The sequence below is a fragment of the Mustela lutreola genome, chromosome 1 (assembly GCF_030435805.1).
Source record: "Mustela lutreola isolate mMusLut2 chromosome 1, mMusLut2.pri, whole genome shotgun sequence".
Classification (NCBI taxonomy): domain Eukaryota; kingdom Metazoa; phylum Chordata; class Mammalia; order Carnivora; family Mustelidae; genus Mustela; species Mustela lutreola.
The window spans coordinates 261,631,805-261,648,700 of record NC_081290.1 but is presented as its reverse complement, the minus strand read 5'-3'; the positions used below and the strand labels follow the sequence as shown (position 1 = coordinate 261,648,700).

Below are 16,896 nucleotides of genomic sequence, written 5' to 3'. Positions count from 1 at the left end.
TTGCCATTTTCTAGCTTTGTGACCTTAGCCTAGTGACCCGGCCATCTAATCATCCATGTCCCTCAGTGGTACTGGTAATAGGATTAGCTACCTGCTACTAGTAATAAGACCCCTGCTGGGGCCTTTGTGTGGGTTCAGATGCTGGGGTTCATCCCATTCCTGGCTTAGAGTACTACTCACTCTGGGGTAGCCCATTTCTATTCATTATTATTGGGGGTTTTTTTTGGAGTGGGGAGGGGGGGAGAGAGAATCAAGCAGGCTCCGTGCCCAGCACAGAGCCTGATATGGGGCGCAGTCTCATAAGCCTACGATCGTGACCCAAGCCGAAATCAAGAGTCGGATGCTTAACCGACTGAGCCACCAGGCGCCCCCTCCACTCATTATTAACCCATGGTTAAAACCTGCTTCCCAAACTCAGACCACACTCCAGTCTCCCCCGGGCTCTCCTCTTCTCCGGCTTGAACTCTCGAGCCTCATGGCATTATGGTCACATCTTCAGATGGCTTCTGGCCAAGAGTTAAATGAGCTTTCCATTATTCTTGATGAATCAGTTTTACATGAATGATGGACAGTTTGCCAGGTTTTTCCTTCCTATTTCCTTCCCACCTTCCCCACCCCCCCAACCCTGCCTCAACACCCACCCCCAACCTTTTCTTGGACTCAGAATGTCAGGAGAAGTACCACTCAGTGACGTTTTTCTAGAACTGACTGTCCTTGTGCTCCATTTGGGTCTCTCCAAAAACTAGTCATGCTTTAACTTTTCAGCACTTTGTTTCAGTATGACTAATATCCAACACTGGGCATTAAACGTGCTCTATATAAAATTCCAGATCAGAGAATGGAAACACTTTTTTAAAAAGTAAAAAGTGTTGGATTATACAGGCTATTTGGAAACCATTCAGTGGGGCAATATAATTTTTATTTTCAGAAGCTTATGGACTGAACCCCACCCAAGCTTCCAGCTCCTAAGAAAACCAGCAGAATATACCCTGCCAAGTTTCCTCACACGGGTAATAAAAGAGTAATCCTCAGCATCCCGGTTTTCATTTTAAAGAAACAGGAGACGGGCAGTGGCCTTTGCTGCCTTCACAAAGGAGCCTCCCTGAGCCAGTTGCTGGAGGGTCCCATCCAGTGGGGAGCGTCTCGGGCAAGGGTGGGAGACGCAGGATTGCCGGGGATCTGGGCCCACTGTAGTCACGTGTCCTGGAAAGGCCATTTACAAGTCTGGGGAGAGGGCTGATAATCACTTCTTGAGTTGGGGTGGGGTATGGTTATATTACAGTCTTGATGGTTTTTTGATGACTGGTCAGAAAAGCTGAACCATAAATCTATCCAGTTTTCTCACAAAAAAGACATCTTCTTTACATTTAAAGTTGTGCGTGTGTGTACTGGGGAGGGGGTAAGATGGCAGTGGGGGAAATCAAACCATGGGAAGTGGTAATCACAGGGTCTATTTGTTCCCGCTGTGGACACTTGGCAAGTTAGGTAGTGGAACAGAGGCAGGGAGAAGGTTTTGAGCGCTATGCACCAGTGCTGGAGCACACAGGCCAGCCGGAGCGCAGGGTCCGTGCCAGAGAAGGCTCGAGAAGCCAGGACGCTACCCCAGTGTTTCATAGAGAAGAGAATGACATCCCCATGGATTTGGCCTTTGGCCTGAGCCCTGCTTCTGAAAAGCTTTAGCACTGAAAGTCTGGTTTGTCAGCCCCGTGTGCTGTCCATCTGCTTCGGGCTGGCCGCTTGCTTGCAGGAGCTGGCACCCCGGGGAACTGAAACCCAGGCTGATTCCTGGTTGGCAACCGCCAGCAAGGAGGCAGGTTCCCAGCCTAGGCTCAGTGGCTTTCCCACTTGACTCAGTGGCGCCCTCTCTGGGCACCGGCGGAGAATCTCTTGGGTAGAAAGTGTTGCTTTTCCGAGCCCAGGGCTGGTGCAGAGCCAAGAGACCAAACTCACAAAACTCTTGGAGACACAGGGATCAGATACGCGTAGGCTTCTTGACTCCCGTGAATTCCTGGGCGGTGCTGGGGATTTCCCCCATTCACCGGTGGAACAGAGCTGGTCCCTAAATTTCAGAGAAAGAAAATGCTCCATTGTTAGCTGTGGAAAGGTATTTGCCCCTGTTGGGGGGCGGTGGGGAGTCACTGAAGAGTACCGAGTGGAAGTGAGGAGGAGTACTGAGCTGAGTAAGGGACAGCAGGGATGGACAAGACTGGAAGGAGGAGACAGGTGAGTGTCTGCTGAGGGAAGGGAGTGGCCTGGGCTGGGGTCCTGGCAGCGGTGGGGTTCTGAGACACCCAGGTGGTCAAAGCAGTGAGGCTTGCCCTTGATCCATGGATCAGGTGGGTGGAGGAGGAGAGGGAGGCTTGATAGGGGTGACTCACGGGCTGTCCTTGTGCAACTGGGCGGATGTGGCACTGTGCTCAGGAGGGAACAAGGGAGGAGGCGGCCGCGGCTTTGGGGAATGAGATAATGAGCTCGGAGATTCGGGAGTTGGGCAACCAGACTGAGCAAAATTGAGTGAGGGCAGGTGACGGTTCTGTGTATAGATTGAGGAATGCAGAGCTTCACATGCAGCCAGAGCACATTCGAGGGGAACAGTGTCTGAAGAGAGATGCTCCTTGTACCGGCGAGGGGGTAAAGGGTGACTGCTTCCGACTGACTCTGTAGGGCTCATCGCAGGAATAAGGGAGTGATGCGTGAGGGTTTTCTCCGTCACTTTCACAGAGTACGACAGGGAATGATCAGGGATGTCCTTATTAACTCATCAAGGGAAACAGTCCAACTTGCTTGCTTTTTAATCCGGATGGAAACAAACAGTTTCTCCCAAGGATTTTACAAAAATGGAAAAAAAAGGAGAGAGACGCTCTTTCTTTTCTTTTGGGGTGTATGTGTGCGTGCATGTGTGTGTGTGTGTGTGTGTGTGGTGTGACATCTCTTTTTCCAGAATGGCCTTGTGCTGGACAGGCCTTGTCATAAGACTGGGAGTGCGTGTGGGACAAGGAAGGAGGTGTGGAGAGGACGTAAAGATTTCCCATCTCCAGTGAGAGCTGCTGAGGAACAGCTTCTGTGAATTTCAGATTGACATAAAAAAAGGCTTTCGTAGGGGCACATGTGGAACCCAAGTTGTAGAACTACATTCTGGAAAGATCAAGGGAATAAGGGGACAGCTTCTGTCTGCAGACTTCCACGGGAGACCTCCAGGGATCCTTGGCAAGAAGTGCCTGGGGACCCATTAAAAGGAAAGTCCCGTTTCTATGTCGTAGTTTCTCTTTCCTCCTGTCAAACCCCAGGCTCACACAGAACGGAACCCCTCTTCTTGCAAATCTCCTGGGGCCATTTAAAGGATGAGGTGGCCGCAGTCAGGGCATCATTTCCTTTCAGCATTTTGGGAGCCAAGAGATTGAAATTCTAGACCCAGTAGTGTCTGCCCATCATTAACCTTGGACGAGTCTTCTGGCGGCCTTGGTTTCCCCATCTGCGAGATGGGCGCAGAGTGCATCCTGCTGTTTGGGGGATTATTACAGAGGCCAGCACACGAGAAGCCCTCAGTGATAGCCGGCCGTGGCCGTTACTGACAGTGAGTGCCCTGCCTCTCACGCTGGGAGAACATGTTGCTCAATGCTGAATGTCTCTTAAAAACAAGAGGCACTATGCAAAAGCTATGATGCCATCCATTAATATTATTAATAATAGGTTCGTAATTACTTTTGCCACAATATTAAGTGAAAGCCCCTATGGTGGGCGATGACTAGGAAAATGGGAACTATTATTAATGGACTTGCCGGCTCCTGTTACTGGATCCATTGACATAATATTTCTCTCTGGGAATCCTTTGACAAATCAGCTGAATTTCCTATTCCCTTGCCCTAAGCACTGTAAATTTGATCCACATGTCCCCAGTGTTGTTTCTGCAGATTAATAATGAAGAAGGGAGGGGGAGCAGAGCCTGCACAGGACCCATGGATGTGTGGAAACTCTCCCAAATGTTCGTGTTATGGGTTGGAACGTGTGTGCGTGCGTGCATGCGTGTGTGTGTGTGTGTGTGTGTGTGTGTTGGGGGGACCGAATTCTCTTTTGTTTTACTTGTTTTAATGCTCAGAGTCAGCTCTTCCTAATGTGCTTGGGTACTCAGCCATCAGGGAGAGTTTCTGCCTCGGGGCACAGGGCTGGGGGGCAGGAGGATCCCCACCATGCTTTCCTCCTTCTCCCACTGGAAACAGTGCTTTGATGCCCTGCCTCACCATGTCAGCACCAGATGTGATAGGAGGGGCCACCGCCACACAGGAGGGGTGATGGGATTCGGTGGGAGGGGGGCAGTGAGGCAGCACGGCGGAGGCGGGGTCAGGGGGAGGCCGGGCAAGGACAGCAGGGCGGACTGTCAGCAGAGCGGTCAGAGAACACTGCCAGCGTCTGGGAAAGAGGACGACTGTTGTGTGTGTTTGCCCCGTGGGATGCAGTGGGGGACTCCTTGGGTGAACTGCGCAGCGGTAATGCGCAATATCAGCCCATGCACTGGGATGGCCTCAGCGGGGTGCTCCTCGGATGTGTGCTTGCAAGATGGGGGAGACGTGTACCCATTTGCGAGCCCATCACATCCAGATTCAGCTCCTGGCTCTGTCACTAAGTTGAACAAGTGACTCAAACTCTCTGAACATCAGTCCCTCAGTATCTAAATTGGAGACAGCAGTGCCAACCTTGTAGAAAGAGTAAGCTCGTGATGGAGATGAAGGCTCCTGACAGAGCCCTTCCTTGTTAACGCAGCTGATGCAGGCACGGATGCCCACAGCCCAGTTAGTCCTCACAGCTACACCATGAGCCAGGTGCTTGCTTTCTCCTTAGCTAGTGCACAAGGAACCCAAGGCACAGAGAAGGGAAGTCACTGGCCCAAGATCGCATGGCTGGTTAAGTGACAGAGCCAGGATCAGGAACCCGAACATCCCACCTCCAAGGCTCTGTCCCTGGCGGTCGCCTTCCTCATTACAGTTCTGTGCGCAGGTTAGGCGATTCTACCCTGCATCTGGCCACATCCCAGGGGCTCTCCAGCGATCTCAAGGAATTTTAAGAGGTCTTCCCAAAAGTGACCGATTAAATTCCTGTGGGTGTTTTTCTTTAAATAAATAAATAAATAATAATAATAATAATAATAATAAGTTCATGGGGGTGTCAGACAAAGACGCATTGACCGAAGAAACAGCAGTTGCCGAAGGCTGGGAATCTCTGTGGCCACGGGCTCTTAAGAACCAACATGTAATTTTAAGCCGGTCCGATTTTGCTTTTCTGGTGCTTTCTAAGAAGCCACATTGAGCTGGAGAAATTTACAGGCTGTCACCCTCTGGGATTGATTCTGACAGCTCTGTCCCTCTAGCACTGAAGTGCTAATGAAAAACGTTAATTGGACTTGGCCAGTGCCTGGGACGCATCCCCTTCTTGGAGCAGAGAAGACCGTGTCCCTTTCTCTGTGGTCGGTCCTCATCCGTTTCTTGGCAGAAGTGGGAACGGAAGCAGCATGAGGCAGTGAGAGGACTCGGGGTGTGGGGGGTCCCACCCTTTGGATGGGCACGGTGGACATTCACAGCTTCTGAGGTCCATGAAGGCAAAGCCAGGTCTCTTTGTCCCCTAGTGTCCTGAATGTTGCGCAAGGCCTGGGCCGAGGAGACACTCAGTATTCAGTGAATGAGGAAGTGAATGAGTGAATGCATTCTTTTATAGCCTAGGAGCTCGGGCAGCCCAGTTCCTCATGCAGCTCCCAGAAACCACCTCTCCAAGGGGACTGCTCCCCCTTCTGGCTTCTGTAGGACTCAGATGCCCTCAAGTGCAGCTTTGACATTTGCCTCACCAACCCCCCCCCCCACCGACCCCCGCTCTACCAGAAGCTGCAGGGCTGGGCCTGTGGACCCTTGCTTCCCTCCTGAACTTACCTGTCTACCCATTTCCACACAGGTGTCCTCTCCCTCCCCGCGTACTTCAGTCCTTACAACGGTGGGTCCCTGAGCCACGACGAGCGAGCCGATGCCTACGCGCAGCTGGAGCTCCGGACGCTGGAGCAGTCCCTCCTGGCCACCTGCGTGGGGAGCATATCAGAGCTGAGTAAGTGCGGTGCATCCTGGTCTAGCTGGCTCTAAGGGGGAAGTCAGGGAAGAGCTCCCCTTCTGGATTCCGGCCTCCTCCTCCTCCTTCATGCTGCCTCTGAAAGCCAGGTCCTTCTAGGCCAGAGGTTGCAAATGGGTGGCCCATAAGCATGGACATAAGTCTGGCCCTCAGACGCCCCAGTGCGTCTGCGCCCCCTTCCTGCAGGGCAGCGGTCAGGGGGAGCTTGCATCGTCATGCAGGTCAGCATGCTATAGCCAACCCGAGTCATTCATTCATTTCCCCCACCCGGCCCGCCGCGCTCTGCAGTTACACCTGCTACTTGTTCTTAAAGCACCCCTGGAAATCTCAGTGTAGAAAACGAGAGATCAAAGCAGAGCTCTTCTGGCTGACGTTAGTTGTGCTGGGGTGCTACAGCCACGGCAGGGCCACCTGGGCCTCCCCTGGGACCTCAGGCCCTGCGGAACACAGCTGGAAACCCATCAGACTGGGTCATTCCTGTTTGGCAGCTGCTTCTCTTAAAGGAAAGTGCTAGGCAGGGAATTGCGTGCATCTCCCAACCTCTTGCTCATTGTCCCAGTTGTTTAAGAAATCAGACCGCATACTCCTCCTCCTTAGTTCTGCCTGGCAGCCCCGTGAGACTGGCCAGTGGTGGGCGGAGACACTACACAGGGGTCGGAACTCGTGGTATGGAAACAGGTGCAGTCTCACTCTGCTCAAGCCCTTCCGCATGTCTGTGATGTCCTGGAGCTTTCTGCATGGCGAATGGCAGCCACTTTGCTTCTTCAGGACACAGCACCTTCCCTCCATCCTTCTTCCCCTCCCCCTTCCTCCCCCTTCCCAGAGCAGGAAAGAAAGTGCCTGGTTCAAGATCACAGAGCAGCTTCATCCTAGGGCTGGATGAGAAGGCAGGACTTCCAGCCCGGTCTCCTGGGGGCATCACAGAAGTCAGGGCTAGTGCACGGCTGCCCCAGCACCCTGTAGGAAGTGGGCTTAGGTATGTCTGGCTCAAGTGGCCACCCTTCTACTAGCCTGGGGCTGTGAGCTTCCTAGATGTGGCCAGCAGCCCAGACACCAGCATCTCTAATAGCTGACATCAGGATTGGAGCCTGGTCCTTTGCCTTTTACCATGGCGGCCTCTGTGCCCAGGATAGTGTACAACCAGGCAAAGGGAGAGCCATTCAGAAACTTTCCTTAAGGGAAGGGTTGGTCATCGTTCAGCCCCTATTGGTTCTACCTTCTAAAAACATCCCAAGTTTTAGTTTGCCCCTTTGGCCACCTCCACTTCTATCAACTCAGCCTAATCTAGGGCCATGTCAACACAAATTACATTGAGTCACTCATCTGCTCAGTGTTCCCTCCACCCTCCCATGGCTTCCCAGCTCACTCATTGAAATCCCCAATTCTCACCATGTCCCCCCCAAATCCAGTATATGATTTGGCTTCATCACCTACTCCGTCTCTCTTATGGACTGTGCTCCCGCCACCCTGGCGTCCTGGCCAGGATCCTCCCTCCCCAGGGCCTTTGCACTGGCTTTCCCCTCTGTCTGTGACCATTTCCTCCACATACCCAACTATGTTGGTCCTTCATCTCATGTTCTTCAAGCCTCTGCCCAAATGATACCTTATTAGGCCTTCCCTGAGCATCCCCTGTGTAGATGAGTCCCCATTCTCATTCCTCAGTCTCCCTCCTTACAACTTTAGTTCATTCAAAGGACAGTGACCATTTAAAATGTATCATGGATTCACTTGTAAATGGTCTTTCATCTCTCTCCCTTGACTAGAATGTCAGCTTCATGAGACTAGACTTTCTGTTTTATTCCTGCTGTATTGTATTCCCATGATTAGAATGTACCTGATGCTGTGTGTGTGTAAAGAAATGAGTTCTGTATTGTCCAGTGTTTGCCTCCTAAAACCCACCTAGGGTGAGTCCACATCCTGGCCCAGTGGATCCTTGGGGCAAAGGGAAGAAGCATTCCTCTCTCGCATCTTTTCACAGGCGACCAAAGAGGCTGGTCACAAGCCACGTTGCCCCACCTCCCCACCCTGAAACCAGGGTTTTTGCTAACCCACAGTGAGAGAGGGAGGAGACAGAGGTGGAGGCAGGTAGTGGAGATTTTCTCTCTGAGACTAAAGACCTTAATGAGGCCACTGATACTTGGCACTGAGCTCCTTGTACCGAAAAGTTTACCGTGGGTTTAACATGCATTAACTCCCTGCACCCAGCCAGGACCAGCCTGCCTGGAAGTTTCTCTCTTGTCTTGGGCCCAACTGCACAGAGAATGTAGGCACTTGTATTTTTCCCTCTTCCTTTCTCCCCGTGCAAAGGTAAATGGGAGGGAATATGAGATAAACAAGACTAAGCATTTCTTTGTAAAGGGAGCCAGACGGCAGAGGCCTCATCTTAAAGGCAGAGTCACCTTGCAGACTCTTGCCTGCTGTTTTTATTTGATGGCTCATAATGAGGGTTGGACAGATGAGAAGCCCACGGTGCCTCTCCCCGGGGCTCTCCTGATCAGCCAGCAGCGCCAGCTTACTTTCCCGTGCCTTGTGGGCGTTTCTGGGCTTCAGGCTTAGGTTTCATCCCGCTTAGGATCAGCGGATTCTCAAGTACGAGGACATTTCTGGAGCGGCTCTGGGCGCCCACATGCACGAAAGCAAGAGTGCAGGCCAGTCCGGGCCACGGCATCGCCAGGCAGCTGGGGTGACGGGCCCGGATTCTGTGCTATGACCCTGTTGCAGACTGAAACCTTTGTAAAAATAGAACAGAAAACATATGTCAGGAAACATGAAACCAAAGACACAACACACAAGCCAGTTTTTTAAAAATGATGAGACAAAAGATCACTCTGTCAAATCGCCATGAGACTCTTCTAAAGGTCGCTCTCAGTTTCTAAAATTAGCTTGCTGTGACCCCGCGACAAACAGTAACAAACAGTTTGCAGCCCTGTCCCAGGGCCCAGACCACACACTCACGGAGCCATGACCCAGAGCATACGTTTGGGATTCAGGGTCCCCGGGCTGAGTCCCGACTGGTTAACTTACTAGTACAGCCGGGACAAGTCCTTTAACTTCTCCGAGCCTGTTTCCTTGTTTGTAAAATGGAAATATCTCCCCCACGGGGAGGCTGTGGAGATTAGATGAGATCTAGTCTATTTTTCCCATCTCTCGAGCCTAGAAGATATGAGGAAGCAGGGAGGAAGGTCTCCCCTGGGGAGGACACCTAGGGCGAGGGGTTGGCTTTGGCCGTAAGGGGGGCTGCCGAGCAGTGTGAGTTTTCGGTGCCTCCTCATAGTTATCTGCGGGCATCTGCTTCTTGATCTGAGAGACCAACGGCACGCAGCTGGACCCAGAGCTCGGAGCCGAGAGGCTGGGGACTTGCCTCTCCAGCGGCCATTCTGCCTCCTTTGTGGTCCCCACCCCCCTTCCCTGGCCCAAATCTTTGGAAGGCCTCTCTCTGTACCCGCCTTCCTTTCAGGGAATGCTTCAGGGTCCCTTCCATTTATTCCTTGATTCTGGCTGGAAATGTGCTGCCAAAAGGGTTCTACACCAAGAACAATAAAACGATCATAAACATAATTAACGATAATGGCTTCTACCTTGTCAAGCCTTTGAAGTGTTGCCACAAGGTCTCTCTTTGATGATGCTATCGGGGACTCTCTCACTTCTCCTCCTTGTGGTCCTATGATGCTGCCAAAAGTTATGCCATTTTGACCTGGAGAAATGGAAGCCAGGTTTCAGCTGGTGGCAGCCAACTTAGCCGCACAACTAGCTGCTAGCGGGCGGGTCAGCCTGGCGATTGTCCACAGCAGTTTCTGCCACCCGGGAGCCCGAGGGCGGGGTGGGACCTGGCATCTCCGGGCTCAGACTCCGGGCTCAGACTCCTCCCGTCCTGCCTGTGGTGGGAAATGTGGGGTAAGGCTTGACTGCATGGAAAAGAACCCTGGAAGGGAGAGCCCTGCAGCAGGCGGCCTGGAGGATAGAGGAGTAATAGTCCTAGGACAGCAATGATAATGGTGTAATTCATCTGTACAAGTACTCTGTGCCAAGCATGATGTTAAGTGCCTCACATTTATTATTTATTTGAATCCTCACGATTCTGAGGTTAGATAGGTAGATCTCATTGTACAGATGAGGAAAGGGAGGCACTGATGAGAAACTTCTGTAAGGCCCCTCACTGGAAATAGCAGAGCCCTGACTGGAAGCCAGGCGTGTCTGACTCTGGAATCTGGGCTCTCGTCCGTTAACCTGGCGAGTCGATAACCTCACTGGACACGAGATTCACCGCAGGAACATCTACAAAAGAGGATGCCCGGGTCCTGCCCAGACCAATTAAATCAGTCTTGGGGATGGGAGCCAGGTGTCCGTAAGTCACGAGGTACCCCCCAGCTGGGCTACAATCTCAGGGACGAGCAGAGTCAGGTGTGGAGAGAGGAAGGGGAGGGAGATGTGGAGGTCTCTTTCCCAGTAGAGATCTCCAGTTCCAGGGGTGTCATTTTCCCTGCTTGGAAGCCAGACACCGTCGCTGAGGCTCTCCTAGGAGAACCTGGCCACTAATGGACTCAAGTTGAGCCCCACCAGAAGCTGTATTTTATTTTATTTTATTTTAAGATTTTATTTATTTATTTGACAGACAGAGATCACAAGTAGGCAGAGAGGCAGGTTCTCTGCTGAGCAGAGAGCCCGATGTGGGGCTCAATCCCAGGACCCTGGGATCATGACATGAGCTGAAGGCAGAGGCTTAACCCACTGAATCACCCAAGTGCCCCCAGAAGCTGTATTTTAAAGTGAAATGATTGTGTGAGGAGATTTCTTGATTTTGTAAATGTCTGGGGGGCGCCCGTCAGGCAGCAGACCCCGTGCAGGGTGCTGGGGACTCTGTGGAGCAGAGAACCAGACTCACGGAGGCCAAATCACAAAGGTTAATTGAATAAATGAGCTGGTTCTGCCACTCCCCGAATGATCTTCATCAGAGGAAAACCTGCCTGTTTCTCTCGACTTAGGGCCAGCCTTGTCCAGAAGCTTTCTCTGGAAGGGAACATCTCTAAGGAACTGCCACATGTTGGGGGGGAGCTGGTCCCCGGTCAAGGCCCCCGTCAGTTCTCAGGCCCAAAGAGAATGGAAGGGGGCAGGGGCGCGCAGGTGCAGGGGGCTGTGCGGCCCATCCTGTCTCAGCATTGTGGCTTCACACAATGACGGGACGTTTCCTGTCCCAGGCCACTAGGATATTCAAAAGACTTGACTTAGGCACTAACCCCGTGCAGGATATGGGGACCCGAGGACCCCACAGACGTTAGTGGGTCAGGCCTGGGTCACAGTTCAGTTCATGGACTTTGGAGTCAAAGAGGCCTGCTACAGATCTAGACCCTACCATTTACTAGGCACAGGACTTTGGCTGGTTAAGCTCTTTGCACCGTGGCCTCCCTGTGACTGGGGAAATGCAGGGAGTCAGTTAAGGATTTGTTTTCCAGATAAGCCTCCATTTCTTCACCTGTAAAATGGGGATAATACTGGGCCCCAGTGTTACTATTATAAAAGGATCGAATGGAAGCCCGTTTCTGGGAAACCGCACACTCGGCACACAGTGAGCCCTCAGGGCCAGTGGCCGCTGTCACCTAACCTGATGTATTGGAGATGGAGGGCCCTGTCCAGCAAAAGCACCTGGCCTTGGTGCAGGATGGCACGAGGGAGGGCCACCGCACCCGGGGGCGCTGCGTGTCAGAGGCCAGGACTCCCTCCGTCAAAGAGCTGGGGAAAGGCCCACTGGGTGGTGGAGAGAGGAGGATGTCGAAAGAGAAACCACATTAGCATAAGTTCTGAAGCAGACCGGCCCTGCCAAGTCTGGGGCTCGGCAGTTCGGGCGAGACTGGCAGGGAAAGGAAACCGAAATGGCTGTTGCCTATCTAGGTGACGGTTCCCACCTCCGCCTGCCGGCTCTGGGGTAAACAGTAATTAGGCACCACTGCAGGGGAGCCGCTTCTCTGCAGCCACGAGGAGCCTTGGAAGCATAGGGGTGGTGACCTCAGACTTCTTTTTTCCCCCCAACCCCCGCCACCCTCCCCGCAGGTGACCTGGTATCCCGCGCCATGCACCACATGCAGGGCCGCCGGCCGCTATGCCCGGGCTCCAGCCCCGCCCGCCAGGCCCGCCAGCCACCCCAGCCCATCACCTGGTCCCCCGACGCCCTCCACACGCTCTACTACTTCCTGCGCTGTCCACAGATGGAGTCCATGGAGAACCCCAACCTGGACCCCCCGAGGATGGCCCTGAACAACGAACGGTAAGGGTCCTGCCGGGGCTGCTCCGTGGGTGGACTGTGGCCCACACGGGCCCGGCCCTGGCCTACAGTCATGCCCTTCCCCCCAGGTGGGGGCGGCCTGGGGTCGTCGAGGCTCAGAATGGATTGTGGCTTGTGTCTCGGATGTTCCTGCTCTAACACTCTCTTCCTGGACTCGCTGGCATTCAGGCACCCCTTTATAAACACAGGTATTCACAGCTGCCTGGAAAAGTGCTAGTGGGTGAGTGAGAGCTTTGAGGAAAAGCACTAAGGACAGTATCTGGCTGGGAACAGACCCCCTGTCAAGGGCAGCCCTGTGATCAGGGTGAGGCCAACGTTCCCACTGTTGGAAGGGACCTAAGGCTTGCCCTGCCCCAGCCATTCAAGTCACAGATGAGAGCATCGTGCCTCTGGTAAGTTTGTGGTTGAAGAGTCGCAGGACCCAGGCCTGCTGCTCTCTCTTCCTGGCTGGCAACAGGGCTGCGAAGCACAGATGTAAAGGTTTTACACTGCACAAGGGGACCCAGTGAGGGGCACGAGTGGGAGACAAACACGGAGTCATGTCCGCCTGAAGACCAGGTTGCCTTGTCTCGTTGCCTTGTCTAGTCTTACTCACAGGGCTGGCTTATAACATTTGTCTTCCTGGAGAGGATGCTTTTTTCTGATTCACCCAGAACATCATATGTGCTGGCATAATCCTCACCTGGTGGGCCAGATGGCTACCTGGCAGGGTCTGTCCAGGGGCTCAAGGGTTGGGTGCGTAAAGGTCCCGGGAAAGACTTGCCCTTGAACGAGAAAGCACGGTCGGCACGCATTCCCCTGCTCAGCAGTCCCTAGAGAGGGAGACTGCCCAGGCAGGGGAGTGCTCTGTGCCACATGGAGGAGGAAGGAGCCCCACCCCATCAGGCTGCTGCCTTGGAGAGGCGTCGGATCTCATCAACTTTGTGGTCCTCACTCCTGCTCCGCAGCCAGGCCCACTTCTCTGGTGCCCCCACAGTCACAAAAAACAAAGGTGTGATGCGTCCCAGCTCGTTCAAAACCGCCATCATGGAAATAGGGGATATCCTGTGGACCTATGGCCAACATTGCAGGTTGAGAATGCAGTGGCCCAGGCTGGGCACAAACAGCGCTCATGGACCCTGAGAACTTTGTGCAAAGTTTCAGGCCTCCCTGAGCTTCAGCCTCCTCTGCTGTAAACAGTGGCAGTGAAGCCATTGTAAGGGTTGAATCGTGACAATCAATACTTCCCGAGCACTTAGGAGGTGCTGGGCACCGTGCTGAGTGCTTGCCAGCTGTGTGCTCTTGAGTATGCCCTCAGGAAACGCATGGGCTTCACGGCCCCAGTGGACAGATGAAGAAGTGGAGGCAGAGAGAGGTTTGGTGACTTGCCAAGACCACAGAGGCTCTGCTCACAACCACTATACACGAACGACTGTGTGTGTGACAAGAGGCATGAAGCAGCGGTGGCCCAGGGACACACATATAGTAGGCTCCCAGTAAAGGATACCACTGCTGTGATTATGACCAGTGTCATTATTAGATCGTCACTGTCTTGGGGATGGAGGGTGAATGCAGGGCCCAGGTAAGTCACTCCGGGCCTGACCCCGAGCAAGAAGGCAGCGGGTGGAGGCTTCCTGAAGGAAGCACCCGGCAGGAAGGGGGAACAGGAGCAGAGGCCCTAAGTCGCAGCTGTTTCTGCTTTGTGCAGAAATTGTTGTGGTTTCCAGAGTGGGCTGGGAAGAAGAAAGGGCAAGGAAAACATGTGAGGGGTGGGGAGGACTCGCTGGTTGTTTGGTGAGGTCCCCAGGGGGCTAGACGACACCCTCGTCACCCAAGCACAGGTGGCTGGGAGAAGATGACAAACCTTCTTTGGGTCCACTGCTGTGGCCTAGGCCTCTTGGCCCTCTGGTGGTGACCATGGCCATTGGCCATGGGGCCATGGGGCAGGCCAGGGAGGGGCTCCTCTGCAGCCGTGACGCCCAGAACCCCTTGGCTGTCTCTGTGGCTGCCCTCTGGCTTTCCTCCTGGGAGAACTCCCCACCCCCAGTGCTCTAACGCACAGCCGCAGAGTTTCTGCATGACTTGGGTTGTTGTCTGGACGCAATTGTAGTAGCTCAGCTACTATACGTGTGTGTGTGTGTGTGTGTGTGTGTGTGTGCGCGCGCGCGCAGATATCTCATTATTTAAAATCCACACTGTCTGTGGCACAAAAGAATTGGTAGCTAAGGCATTTTTCCATGAATCATTCAAATGAGTATTAGATACATGGGGAATTGGAACCACCATTAGGAAAAAAGTATCCAGACATTTCAGATTTGGGCACGAAAAGGAGGACACCCTAAAAATACCCAGGCTGGCAGACAGCCTCACAGCTGTGTGGTGGCCTGGCTCCTGGCTGCTTGGATCCTGCCATGCTTGGACTCCGTTGGATGGGGCAGGCCCCAGCGAGCCTGGCTGCCCCTTCCTGGGGCCACCAAGCTCTCGTTCCATGGCAGGCAATGCCACACATCTCCTCATGGCACCGCCATGCTGGCATCCTCGCCAGAGCTCTGGGGAAACCTCCTCTCCGTGCACACTAATGGCCAGAATTGGCTCTAGGGCGACAGGGCTTTGCTTTTGTGAGTCTGGGGAGGGCTGTCTGTCTCTTTCCATCCCCTGTACCCCCACTTTATTGACTCTCGAAGTTCCTGCCTCTGTCCCACATGAGGAGTGAGGGGACCAAGTCCACCCAGCCAGAATCCAGAGCCTCTGATTTCCAGTATGATGGCCGAACGGGGTCCCAGAGGCCTCTGGTTCAGGGATTGGGTGGCTCGGGGCCTGTGGTCTTCAAGGTCTGCGGGGATATAGGGGTCTTCCACTGCCTTGCTCACAGGGGCTGAGGAGCCCAGTGTGGTGGCTTGGGTTTGGCCACACGGTAACATTGATGGTGTCATTCACGTCTCTGCTCAGAGATTTCTGCTTGGAGGAAATGGCCCTTCCTCCTTCCCACGGGGCACTCTGTGACCCCTTTCCTGCTGCTAAAGGCTGGGACAGGCGTTCCTCCCTCTCTGTGAAGCTCCTCATGGCCTCCCTGCTGAGTCACGTGCTGCCTTGGCCCTGCTCAGTCCGGGCTTTAGTATCTCCCGGGAGGGGCCGTCTCCCCGGAGCCTCCTGCTCGGGGTGCGGGAGGGGAGGTGCTGGGAGGAGGGAGCGGCAGAAACAGGAGGAGCCGCGGTGGGTAGGGGGGCGGCTTTGCGAGGGACAGTTGGGCACTGGAGCCCAGGCTTTGGGGTGAGGCCTTGACTCTGGTCCAACCTCCCACACAGGCCCCTCCACGTTCCAGATGCCCCACCTGGAAAGCAGGGAGGATGAGGTGAGAGAACACACAGAAGGTAGCCAGCTCTTCCTTCGAAAAGGCCTTTCCGCCTACTTGTGTTTCTTTTGTGCCCCACGAATAAGCAGGGTAGGTGCTGGAATGACCTCCGTTTTACCAACGAGGGCTCAAGGCTGGAGGGGGCACCCAGCTGCTAAGTGGCCGGGCAGGGATTTGAACCAGGTCTCTCCAACCTCACAGCCCTCGCCCTCTGCCGTGCCCAGATGCTTAGCCCTGGTCCTCAAACTCTCAAGGCACCTGAGTGGGTCTCCCGGGGCCATCCTGGCGCCCTACCTGCCTGTCTGTTCCCAGCACCCGTCCCTTGCCACCCAGCAGAGCCTCACAGGCGGGGACTCCCTGCACCCTTGCGGGGACTCCCCGCACCCTTCCGGGGCCCCTCTCCTGCTAGCAGCTCCGCCTCGCAGCGCTGGTGAGACACGAGGCAGGGTCTGACACACAGGAGCGGTCACAGCTGCCGCCCTGCAGGGCATGTCATCGCCTGAGCCCACACTTGAGAAGTGAAAGAACTTGCTGTCAGAGATCCAGGGTTGCCCATGGAGATGGGGGAGCCTCCTTCCCCCGAGGTCTGGAGGAAAATGGACAGCCATCTGGCTAAGTGCGGTCCTTGCTAGTCGTGCCTGGAGGCAGAGGGACGAGCTCGCTGCAAGAGCGTCCTGGGTGGAGATGCCTCCTTGGCCATCATCCTCGTGGGGACGAGGCGTCTGGGAAGCAGGAAGGAAGGTGGCACGGACATACAGGAGTGGCGGGAGGTCTGCCAGCTTGCCAGCAGATTGCTGGAAAGGAGACAGATAGTTCGAGAGGCAGAGGGGGCTGAGATAACACGGAAGGTAAACCAATTTTCTGCTTCAAAACCTCGGGTGCTGGAGGGCCCGGTCTCAGCAGGTGGCATTTCCCGGTGTATGTGATCTGACGGTGGCAGCAGCAGGGATGCCAGGCCTTTGAGGACTCGCTGGGAATCTAGGAACGACAGCAGGCCCCTTGTCCATGGACCGGCGTGTTTGCTGGAGCCTGGCCTCTTCCCTCTCCCCGGCCCTGCCTGGCACCCCTTGGGGGAGGGAAGCACACTCCGAAGGCTTGGGGGCTGCTGCTGCCCAGGATGCTTAGCCAGGAGGAACATGGGAGCCGAGCCAGAGTCTGATGGGAGACCGAGCCTGAAGTATCT

At 54.4% G+C, this 16,896-nt stretch overlaps 1 protein-coding gene across 1 annotated transcript in view; it reads left to right on the top strand.

Moving 5' to 3' along the window:
* Positions 1 to 16,896, top strand: part of ABTB2 (ankyrin repeat and BTB domain containing 2) — a 177,798-nt gene that overhangs the window by 125,314 nt on the left and 35,588 nt on the right. The window contains exons 2-3 of the mRNA XM_059139493.1: positions 5,938 to 6,084; positions 12,151 to 12,364. Coding sequence (XP_058995476.1) covers positions 5,938 to 6,084; positions 12,151 to 12,364 — 361 coding nt within the window. The remainder of the gene's footprint in view (positions 1 to 5,937; positions 6,085 to 12,150; positions 12,365 to 16,896) is intronic.